The sequence below is a fragment of the Amborella trichopoda genome, chromosome 5 (assembly GCF_054954075.1).
Source record: "Amborella trichopoda isolate Santa Cruz 75 chromosome 5, AtrichopodaSantaCruz75HAP2 v2.0, whole genome shotgun sequence".
Taxonomy (NCBI): domain Eukaryota; kingdom Viridiplantae; phylum Streptophyta; class Magnoliopsida; order Amborellales; family Amborellaceae; genus Amborella; species Amborella trichopoda.
In genome coordinates this window covers 39372302-39384361 of record NC_142340.1, presented here as the reverse complement: position 1 = coordinate 39384361, position 12060 = coordinate 39372302, and the positions used below count along the sequence as shown (strand labels likewise).

Genomic DNA, 12060 nt, shown 5'->3' with positions numbered 1-12060 from the left:
TGATATTTGGGCATCAAAACAACCTCTTCGAATAAAAGTTTTGAGGTAGGCTCTAATTTGATTGTTTATATCCTAAGCTCTATATAAACTTTCCCTTTAAAAAATGATATCGGATCAGGTCGGCGAGAATCCTATAAAATATCGGATCCGAGGTTCCGATGTGAGAATGGTCCCGCGAGGCAAAAGTAGCGATACGTCATTGCAAGCTCATCGTTAAGTCACGTGCATATAACGGAATATGCCCGTTATACGTGACAAATGGGGCACATGTGATTAAATCGGGGATTAAATGGGGTGTGATCAAATATGGGTGATTGAATGAAGTTGGTAGAATAATAAATTTTGAGATAAATATATGGGGGTGATTTAATAGGGTGGGTAGAAGAATAAATTTTGAGGTAAATAATGAAATATAGTAAGTTTGTCAAATAAAAATTTTTTGAGGTAAATAATAGTTATTTACTTTTTATTTTCATTAAAACATGATTACAAATTTATATTTTGAGCCATAAGCATATTATATTTTATTTATAACTTTATTTGTATTTAAATTATATAATGTAGTATTTTTTGTTACAGTTGTACATAAGATTTTTTTTTGAATTAGATGATATTATTAAACAATTTAATTTTATTCTTATTGGTATAGTAAAATAATTACAAAATATAAATTAATAATTTCAATTTTATTATATAGTATTACAATTGGTTAGGTTGTGATATTTTAGGATGATTAGAGAGAATTAAAAAATGTTTGATGTGATATTAATTTTTTTTTATAAAGGGTATTTTTTTTTTAATCTTATAATATGTAAATGTATTTTAGTATTTTTTGAATCATATTTAATGAATTATCATAATATTATATTATAGTTAATTATTATACAGACATCCAAATAAGGAAACAATGTTTCAATATTCATGTATGTTTTGTAAATAATGAAAGTACATAATGCAATCACTCTTAATTTCTTCCAGAAACTAAAAAAACACTGTTTTTTTTATATTGATAGTGATTTTTTAAAAAATTTTGAGACAGAATTTGCCGATTCGTCTGATTCTCTGATCTTCGATATCAAGATGTATGCAAAAAAAAGATTTTGAATTAAAAAAATAATGCATTTTGTAACACATTATCTTGACCGTTCCATTTTCAAGATTTTCATGTGTTTATAGATCTACTTTATTTGAATTAATTTAGGTTTTTAAAATTTTATAATTACGGATGAAAATAAATTCTTAAGCCATCTTAGTAAATTTTGAAATCTTTTGATAAAATTTAAATGTGTGCAATGGCATTGAATGTTTAATGTTGCAACTTTGTTCAAACCACACCAAAAAATTATATATATATATATATATATATATATATATATATATATATATATATATATATATATATATATATATATATATATATATATATATATATATATATATATATATATATAGAGAGAGAGAGAGAGAGAGAAATGATACTACAAGACCCTCTTACACCTATGTAAGTAGGACCTCAAAATATCACTATTAAATTTAGACATGGATATTTAGAAAAGTTACCAACAAACATATTCACTCAAGTTTCACACCTACATGTGATAACCTTTTTAAATATATGTGTAAAAATTTAATGGTGATCTTTTGAAGTCCTACTCACATTAATGTGAGATGTCTTATAATGTCGTTACTCTCTCTTTCTATATATATATATACAAAACACACCAAAAAATTATATAAAATAGGACTTGAAAGGGATTTTTATGGAACATGGATTTAAGGAGACGTAAGATAAAACTAAATAAGTTTGAAAAGATAAAAAAATAGAAAATAAAAAAGCGATCCTAAGGGGAACTTCGGCCTCCTCATTCGGACTATCTGGATTAGAAATGAATAAACACTTATACACCGTGTTCCAATTGGACAAGTGCGACATCTGAAGCTCCGTACTATATGCAATTTTACTAAATTATCCTTGGCGATTTTAGCGTCTCCACCAACCCCAGCTGCCGGCCCTCGATTTCTCTCTGCACATGCTGCTGAATTCAGGGAAAGAAAGTCAGAAATAAAGTTTTAAAGAGAGAAAATTAAATGGCTGGAAAGTTTAGACAGAGACAGAGACAGAGACAGAGACAGAGGGGAAAAAATGATGAGTGTTTGAACTTTGAAGAGAGAGTTTCAGAGTAAAGTTTTTTCCATTTCTCTTACTTTTGAACTGCAGCGATGCTTTAGGATCAAATCCAGCCATGAAGAAGGCTCCACTGAACAAGCTGCCCCTGACGCTCTCGCTTCCTACACCGGAAGTCTCCTACTCCAAATTCCTGTACTTCTCCTTCTTTGCCATCTCAATTTCGAGGGTTTGTTTTCGCGAATGCTAAGTTTCAACCGATTCCGAGGCTTGTTTCGTGTCACAAGTGCTTGAATTTCTGTTCATGAGCTTCATGCTTGATGTTCCAATGGTTTTAAAGGTTTTTTAGGGTTAATTGTGAAGTGTTTCGTTAATTATGGGCAAAATATGCCTCAATTATGTTTAAATTTAGGATCCAATTGCTATCATCTCATCCTCGCTTGATGAATTCAGGATTGAAATTTTAGTTCGCAAGTTGGTTTATTTAAATCTACCTTTTCTGATGGGTAGACCTTATGCCTTTCATGTTTTGATAGTAAAGCTTATTTCTTCTTTGATACCACTGTATTTCTTTTACAGTACCCATTTTCAGTTGAATTCCAAATTAGGCAGTAAAAAAAAAAGAGTGCTGTTATTGCTATTTCTTTTGAAGTTTTAGTTTTCAGCTGAATTTCACTCGAAAAGTCAAATTTAAACTTTTTTTGGGTAATTGGACTTATTTGGTTGGATCTTGTGTTTAGCACTGCAAGTGGAACTTTCAGGGATGGGGATCTCTTTGTAAACAAGGACGGTCTCCGCATAGTCCCTCAAGATGAAAATGATCATGTAAGCCGTTTAATTTTTAGTTTCTTATTTTTCATATTTCAATCTGGTTTAGGAAGGCAATTCTTACAATTTTGTAATGGGACAAATGATCATGACTGGGCTTGACTAAATTGAGTATCACTTGGAGTGATGTCGATATGGGTTCATTTAAATTGGTGGTTAGCATTTTGTCTCATATGATGGATGGGGTGAAGAATAGAAGCATAGTTACTTTTGGTAGTTAAAATTTGCTTGAGTGCACATTCTTTTACTTTCTTTAGAAAGTTGATATAGTTTTGTATCTCCACATTTTAAAGTTTCCATGCTATTAAAAAACTTGTGAAGCATCAAAATATGGCCATTGAAACTTAACATAATTTTTGGGAGCTAGCTTTTTTTATTTAATGAGTTTGTGGTCCAAGTGATTTTTCAAAACTCATTGGTTCCCTCTGTTTTAATGACGCTTAGTGGCTGATTTGGTTCCCTTTTGTATTTGTCTTACAAATAAGCAATAAACATTGAGAAAGGGTGTTTTAGATTTCAGTTCAAATTATTGCACCATAAATGTACAGACAACATGATTGCCTCTTTTACGCTGATGGATTATACAATTACCGGCACACCATTGGAACCTTTTGTCTAACTTTCTTTTATCAGTTAATGTTATGTAACTTTAGGGTGTAGATGAATTTCGTCGATGTTTGATTTTTGTGCATTCATGGATGCTACACTGTTTTTGTTCCTTTGTTTGATAATTTCTAATATCTCAGAAGAGAAAGGGTACAATATCCAGATTCATCACCCAAAATATAGGTTTGACCATTATATGATTTAGAAATTCTTGGATTTGTCCACCCAAAATATAGTCATATGTGTTCCACTTTGTTGAATCACTCCAGCCTTTCACTAAGACATCTGAATTTCATGCCATTCTTATTTCTGATCATACATGTCTTGAACTGTGCATGTTTAAATATCATCCCCAGAGTGCAAATTTGTTCCTGTTCCGCATGTTAGCAAAAATCAGGAATAATGTAGCTATAATCACTGTTTTACGTGCCATTTGTCTACAGCCACCGCCTATCCAGCCATTGGACAACCAATTGACATTGGCAGATTTAGACACCATTAAAGTGATTGGAAAGGGTAGTGGGGGCATTGTGCAACTTGTTCGCCACAAGTGGACAGGGCAGTTTTTTGCATTAAAGGTATTATTCGAAATTACAGGTGGATATGTTTTTTGGATTTAAAAAACTTTATCGTTCCTCAACTATGCTGATATTTGAGAGGCAACATTCTATTTATGTTAAATGAACTGAATTGAAATATGTTTTGAGCATTTATGATTGCTCATTATAAAAAGGAATATCAGTTGAATTAACTGTTAAATAAGAATGTACGATCTGTTAAAAGAAAATGCATGATTTGATTCCTGACACAAAAGACTAGATTAATCCCTTAAAATCTCTCAATGACTTCAGCTGCTTTAGTTATGCCTTTACGAGTAAACATTGAAGAACAAGAATTATGTTAGAGATGGTCCTGGCCAATAGTTACATCCATTATTTGATCATGGAACATCGGCCGCATAAATATGGTTTTCACACAGACTTACCTTTCTGTAGATGGCGAGATTGAAAAGACTGTGCATTTAAATAGCCTCGTATGCACTGCATATCTAGTGCATTTGTGTGTCAGTTTGCGTTCGTGTGTGCATTTATATAACTGGGAAACCATTGCCACAACTTCACAAGCTAATACAACTTATGAAAATTTAATAGTGGGACCTGAGAATGGTTGTCACTACACTAGTAGGGGTTTTTATGGGAACCCCACCAATGAATTAAGATTGAAGAGTACGTACATAAGGTGAATGACTACGAACTCCATAGTCTTGTCGTTAGTATTAGTACAAAAAAGCATGTCATGATGCCTATCTCTATACTCTAATTAAGTGATTCTATGTTGCACTATGGATGTAGACTTTTTGTCTTCACTGTCATTTCGGTCCTCCTATTCATTTCCTTATTGAGCTTCCAATTGTGCTACCCTTTCATCATCTGACCTGAAAATTGCCTGAGTTATTTGGGAATTATGCTCTTCAATATACTTGAATCAGTGTTAGCTTGTTTCCAGATTGTTAATGCTGTGTACACTTGGCTTGTTTTACTGACTTGGATTCTGTGATTTTATCTTCATGTTTTTTTTGGGGGCATAGAAGTAGTGTGTAGGGCAGATTTTGGTGCTTCGACATTACTTCGAAATGGAACAAATGACATAGTAATGAGATTTAGAATGATCACCTTTTAAACTTCTAAAAATATGCCCATGTTGATTAAAAACAATGAAATTCTAGTGGTCGCATAAGTCCCTCGTATCTCTGTTGATAAATACTATTAATCTAATATTTTTATTTCTTACTGTTCATTCCATTGAGGATCATCTCACATTTGCGGATTGATTAAGCAGATTCTCAGTGGTATTCCCATTGTTTTCTAATCCTGCAGATTATTCAAATGAACATTCAAGAAACTGTTCGGAGGCAAATTGTGCAGGAGCTGAAGATAAATCAGGCTTCTCAATGTCCACATGTTGTGGTGTGTTACCATTGTTTTTATGACAATGGTGTCATCTCTATAGTCTTGGAGTACATGGATGGTGGTTCTCTTGCTGACTTTATAAAGAAAGTTAGACGTATGCCAGAGCCATATCTTGCTGCCATTTGTAAGCAGGCCAGTTCTCTATTTTTTTAGCTACTGAGATACTTTGATTTAAACATAGGCTCCTTCACTAACGAGTTCTATATTTGTTACGTGCAGGTTCTTAATGGTATGATTTATCTCCATCATGAGAAGCACATCATTCACAGGGACATAAAACCATCTAACTTACTGGTCAATCATAGAGGTGAAGTCAAGATAACAGATTTTGGTGTCAGTGCTGTGTTAACAAGTACCACTGGCGAGCGTGACACGTTTGTTGGGACGTACAGTTATATGTCTGTGAGTGCCTTATTGCCTTCTGTACTCATTCTTCATGATGATTTGAAAGGTTTTAGACAAATGTAAATGTTCATTGAACCTTTATAATTCATGAATGAGTCTTCTTATAAGATTTTTGTGGTCACTAGCCAGAACGGATCAGTGGGGGCTCATATGGTTATAAAAGTGATATCTGGAGCTTGGGAATAGTCATGCTGGAGTGTGCAACTGGCTCTTTTGCATATGTACCACCTAATCCAGAGGAAGGATGGACTAATTTTTATGAGCTTTTGGAGACAATTGTTGATGAGCCTGCACCATGTGCACCTTCTGATCAGTTCTCACCTGAGTTCTGTTCTTTCATTTCATCATGGTAAACATAGTGTAGTATGTCTATCTGCATTTCAATATAGTTAAAAAAAGTGCAGTTTTTTTCACTGAAAATATTGAATTCCATCAATGTCCATGTGAGAACATGCATCTTTTTTATTTCTACTTTATGGCCATCTAAGGTATGCAGTGCTTGGTATGGGGCACACATTAGTTTTAAGGACCATAGTCTTAGTTTTAAGGAGTCCTACAGTATATTGCTTTATGATAAGAGTGGAATTTGGTTATAGTGGGTAACATTGCTTTGCTTGTGAGCTATGAGATATTGGCGGAGTTTCTTGGTTCTAAGAGCCTATAACAATGAAACTAGCTGTAACTGTTTATCGATTTTGTGATGCACTTGCCTGAGCTCCTCATGTCACAACCTGCGAACTTTGTGAATGCTCATACCAAACTCGTACATCTCATTCAAGAGCTCATATCTTATTAGCATAAACTTTCCAGAAAGCATTTATGAATGAAAATTCTCAGTATTTATTTATTAACTCTATAGCCACCCCATACCAGTTTGATATTGTAAATGAAGTTTCTGATGGCCTTCCATTCTATTCTGTTTTCAGTGTACAGAAAGATGCAAAGGATCGACCATCTGCTCAAGAGCTCAGGGTACGGATTCTTCTTTTCTAGTTCACTCCTTTTTGAGTCACAGGTTCTATCACACACACCACACATGCATGGGGACATGTCTGTTTGTAAGGATTTTTATATGGCTTTGTGTATCTATATATATATATATATATAGAAAACTCTTCCCAATGCCTATAGGCGAAAATGAAGAGTGATTTTGCTTACCCTCATCACCATCCAAACTTCTATCGTACGGTCACAGTTGTCCGGTAGTGTTTCAATTTTCATTTTTTTTTCTATGAATCCAAATTACTTGAAATTTGGAGCGTGTGTATATCTTAGTGAGGCGCACCTAATAAAAATATAAAAAAAATAATTCGTAAAATATAAATTGACCAAAATAACTCCGTAAATTTACGGGAGTATTTTGGTGAATTTATATTTTGAGAATTAATTTTTTCATATTTTTATTAGGTGCGCCTCACTAAGATGTACATACGTTGCAAATTTCAAATCATTCCGATTAGTAAAAAAAAGTTGAAAATTGAAACACAACCGGACAATTGTGACCATGTGATGAAGCTTGGACAGTGATGAGGATAGAAAATCACTGTTTATTATCTTATATATATATATATATATATATATATATATATATATATATATATATATATATATATATATATATATATATAAAATATAGAATGCGACCATTTATCTTTGATACAAGGTGGTCACATTAATCTTGACCATTGGATGTGAAATTGAGAGGTTACAATTATTTAATTGACCAAGCTCAAACTTCAAAAGAAATTTTCTCGAACTTTGTGACACATCCAAGATATCAAATTTCATATCAAATGGTTGTAAGGAATTGTGACCAACTTGTGTCTAAGGTAAATGGTCTTATTGTATACAATCCTATATATATATATATATATATATATATATATATATATATATATATATATATATATATATATATATATATATATATATATATATGAAGATACTATAAAACGCCTATAGGTGAAATCGAACAGTGATTTCGCCGACCTTCATTACTGTCAACAATTCATCACACAGTTACGATTGTCCGGTAGTGTTTTATTTTTCTTTTTTTTTTCCTACAAATCGGAATGACTTGAAATTTTGAGCGTATATTCATAAAAAATAGACAAATCTACGAAAAATATCAAAAAAATATTTTACATGAAAATATTAACCAAAATACCTTCGAAAAGTTTTGAGGGTATTTTGGTCGATTGTTTTTTTGAAATTTTTTTTTTTTTTTTATATTTGTTTTAGGTGCGCCTCACTAAGATGTGCATACTCTCCAAATTTCAGATCATTCCGATTTGTAGAAAAAAAATGAAAAATGAAACACTACCAAACAATTGTAACCATGCGATGAACTTTGGACGGTAATGAGGGTAGGCAAAATCACTGTTCATTTTTGCCCATAGGCATTGGGAAGATTTTTCCATATATATATATATATATATATATATATATGAATATGAATATGTACCAGTTATGTGTATATATGTATTGAGCGTTTGTTTGCTTATATGTTTTCAGGAGCACCCTTTCATTGCTAAATATGATGATTGGAACATTGATCTAGCCTCCTATTTCACTAGTGTGGGATCTCCGCTAGCTACGTTCTGAACCTCAAATCTGTTTTTTATGTATTGCCATCTGTTTTTGATGTAACCAACCTTTCGAGTGAGACTTACATTTGATATTAGCTCAATAAGAGATGAGGAAGAACATATTGTTTGGTTCATGCTCAGATTCTTTATTAATGATGCATGTAACTTGGTGCGGTTATCTTTCTATAGTTTATAAGTTTTTGCTATTTTGCGACAAGGGCAATAATATTACATCCTTCTTGTTTTTACTGTAACAGTTCACTGGGAAGTATCTACCATCTTTTCTGCAAAGAGTTGTAACCATGGTTATCACTTTATTTCACTAGAACTACGGTTCCTCTCCTTCATTCATCTTCTGAATAAATATTGTTCAGTGGAGGTATCTCTTAGAAGGGATGTGTATGCTTGTTGATTAGCCTCTATGTTAATTTTATGACAGTGAAATAGTTGTTGTACTAGAAAAATTTCTCCAATTTAATTTGCTACACAAAACTACTATCCATATACAATTAGAGTTTATAATGTACTTGAAAGGTGATATTAGGTGATCTGCGAGATGATAGAATCATTTTAGCCCTTGGAAGCTGAAATTCTTGGGCTAGAAGGCATGTTAATTAGGGCAGTGCAATCGGGTTGGTCGACCAATAGAGACCCGACTTGGGTTTGGCTTCCTGTCCAGCTTGTGGACCTGGGCAGGTCAGCTCACGGTCCAGAAGTATGGACTCAAGATTCGGTTTAAAAAATGGTGATCGCAATCGAAATGTTGTTAAAAAATTATAAAAGATTCTTAAAAATAGGAAAATATGTTTAAAGTAATATTAAACAAAACACATCTTAAAAATGGTAGTAACAAATGGTTTGTGACAAAAAAAATCAATTTGTGAATGAGGGTATTTTAAAAATAATCCAAAAAAAAGAAAATGTGAGGAAAAAAATTCATGTCTTTTTACAAGGAATATAATAAGCACATTGATTTTTCATACAAAACATTCCCATCACCTCAACTGTCGGATGTCAACAAAAAATGGTTAAGTTGTATTGTTCCTCGGCAGCATGTCTTTCAATTTTTTGGACAGAAAAAGTTTATATAAAGATGCTACCTTATAATGTAGAACTACGGATACCCTTCAAAAATCCATCTGAAAAAGTAGTTTTAATGTTGAAAAACCTTTTGATTGATCATCCCGAAATCGAGATGTATGACTATGAAAATTAAAAAGATTTGAAGTCTCATAAATAGTGCATTTTAGAACATATTATCTATACCGTCCATTTTCAAGATTGTCAGATGTTTATAGATCTACTTGATTTTAACCATTTTGAAATTTAAAATTTTATAATTAGATATAAAAATAGATTTTGAGATAATCCTAAAAACATTTTACATCAAAATTATATACCACGATAAATTTTGAAGGTGCACCTTACCTCTATACCTACGGGTGTACCCGTATGCGAACTGCACCCTTTTTTGACAGACTATGTGAGGAGCGATATGCCCCAACCTAACTATTACTGGTTGACATTTAAAGACTTAGATAATGTGAAATTACTGTAGGAAAACCAGTGTGTTCAAGGAATATATTTTCTGCCGAGAAGAAAGGAAAAGAGGGAGATGAATCAACAATAATGAAAAGTGAAAACACTTGCTGGGAGACATGTGCTTTAAAATATTGAAATCTCAAACAAGTGCTTGGACAAATGAATTGCACTTTAGCCCATGGTACATAGAAAATGATAAAAACCAAAGGGCAATGCACATTTTACCCTAATGTCCATTGCTACTTGTAATGTAATTTTCATTTATTCTTGAGAAATTTATCAAACTAACTTTAAGATGCACTATTTTTACATTTCACCCATTTCCTTTTGTCCTAATTTAAAATGCCAATCAAAGGGCATGCCAACATGATAGGCAGTTTCCAAGTTAGCTTTTACACATCAAAATGAAAGTAATTTTTTGGAAAACCACAAAATTGGTGTGCATTGGGAAGGATTTTGATTCAAAAATAAAGTTTTAGAAAAAGCACATGGGGGGTGCTTCGAGAAAAACGAAAAATTTGGGGATTTGTATGAGACAATGGGGATGCCTATTGTATAGATTATGATTTAGAGGGGAGGGATATAAATTTATCTTTTTCCTTCTTATGCATTTGCACAACAAAACAATGCTTTATATGGTTATATTGTGAAGTTGTGGCACTATATATAGTAGGAGTTAGCATTGCCTCCCATTTCTTTTGTTGACAAAAATCACAATTAAGAAAGCAATGACCTGCAAAAGAAATGATATTTTTTTTTTTTTTTTAACAAAAGGCCTAAAAGAGGACTCAATGCCTAGTTTTGGTAAGTCTCACCTTCTACCTATTATTGCACATCCAGGTGGTGCTTACACTCATGACCATAGATGTCGTGTAAGCCATTTGATCATAAGTCATGTTGGTTACAGTACATTTTCTCTTTCATGAAATACAAAGTGGTTTATCTTGTAAAAGACGTTTTGGACTGTCTATTTCATGTATTCATAACTCTATTGGCTCTATACCATTCTTGAATCTTAAAAAATGATGTATCTTGTAACACATTTTTAGATTATCTATTTTTAAGTGCTTGCAGCTCTACTAAATAAGCAACAGTTTGAAGCTTTAGATTTCATAATTAAGGGCTGAATGAATTTAGAAACCTATTCACAAAGAGCCTTTAACTCTTAGCAAGATATGACTTTAAGAAATATTGCAAGGTTAGGAACTTACAAAAATTACACCTCTAAGGGGAAAAAAAAGTATTAAGTCATATTATGAAAATTTTAGGAAAATTTATCAAAATAACCATAAAAGATAAACAATTTAATATTTTACTCATATCTTTCGGTATAATTACAAAAAACCAATAAAAAACACATGGCAGTAGGTTGGAATAGTTGCAAATAGGTAAGATGTTAAATTGTTCATCCCTTATCACTATCTTGATAAAGTTTTATTTCAAAGATAATTATATGTCTTGGGCATGAGATTTGAGAATTTATTTCCATGTCATCGATTCGGGGAAGGGATGCTTGAAATACTAACAAGTAGTATGAGATGAGATAGCTTCTTACAATTTTGGAAACCAGTTCAATGGTGGTCTGATTTTTACCTCAGTGTATCTATCTAACAATTTCCACCACCATTCGAGGTTTTAAGTGGATCATCATCGAAGGTGCTCAATAGCTACTTTCACAGCTACTTATAGAAACAAATTATGTATATGTATGGACCAATTTTTTTACCAAAATTACAGTAAGGTCCATATTTTTTGACATTTTATGTGAAGGTCTCTCCTTTTTTTGCTTTTTTATTCTCGTTTGGCCTTCAAGTTGATGTTGCAAATATCTGACTATTTTTTATATTCTAAAAAAAGCATAAAAGATATCCACTCTTTTTTTCTTTTCTTTTTTTTTTTCTTCTAAAAATTCATTTAAAAACCAACTTCTTCTAAAACTATGTCCATACCCACTTTTCTCTATTTTTATAGATAAACAAGTAGGGTTCTTCAATGA

General features: G+C 32.3%; 1 protein-coding gene across 2 annotated transcripts; it reads left to right on the top strand.

The window, feature by feature from the left end:
- Positions 1–1800: 1800 nt before the first annotated feature.
- On the top strand, positions 1801–8656 carry MKK2 (MAP kinase kinase 2). Of its 2 annotated transcripts, XM_006843119.4 has the most exons (8): positions 1801–2320; positions 2866–2950; positions 4003–4137; positions 5437–5661; positions 5749–5931; positions 6060–6283; positions 6861–6906; positions 8449–8656. In XM_006843119.4, exons 1-8 carry the CDS (start codon positions 2244–2246, stop codon positions 8536–8538), a joined length of 1065 nt encoding a protein of 354 aa, XP_006843182.1. In that variant the 5' UTR covers positions 1801–2243; the 3' UTR covers positions 8539–8656. The 2 variants fall into 2 exon arrangements, with proteins under 2 accessions (XP_006843182.1, XP_088723978.1); XM_088867852.1 differs by lacking the exon at positions 6060–6283.
- Positions 8657–12060: the final 3404 nt, after the last annotated feature.

Bases quoted from the DNA above. Each gene is read 5' to 3' on its own strand.
- MKK2 (XM_006843119.4), top strand. From the start codon at position 2,244: ATGAAGAAGGCTCCACTGAACAAGCTGCCCCTGACGCTCTCGCTTCCT. The intron at 5,662-5,748 runs GCCAGTTCTCTA...TGTTACGTGCAG, and splicing joins TTGCTGCCATTTGTAAGCAG to GTTCTTAATGGTATGATTTA. The intron at 6,907-8,448 runs GTACGGATTCTT...ATATGTTTTCAG, and splicing joins CATCTGCTCAAGAGCTCAGG to GAGCACCCTTTCATTGCTAA.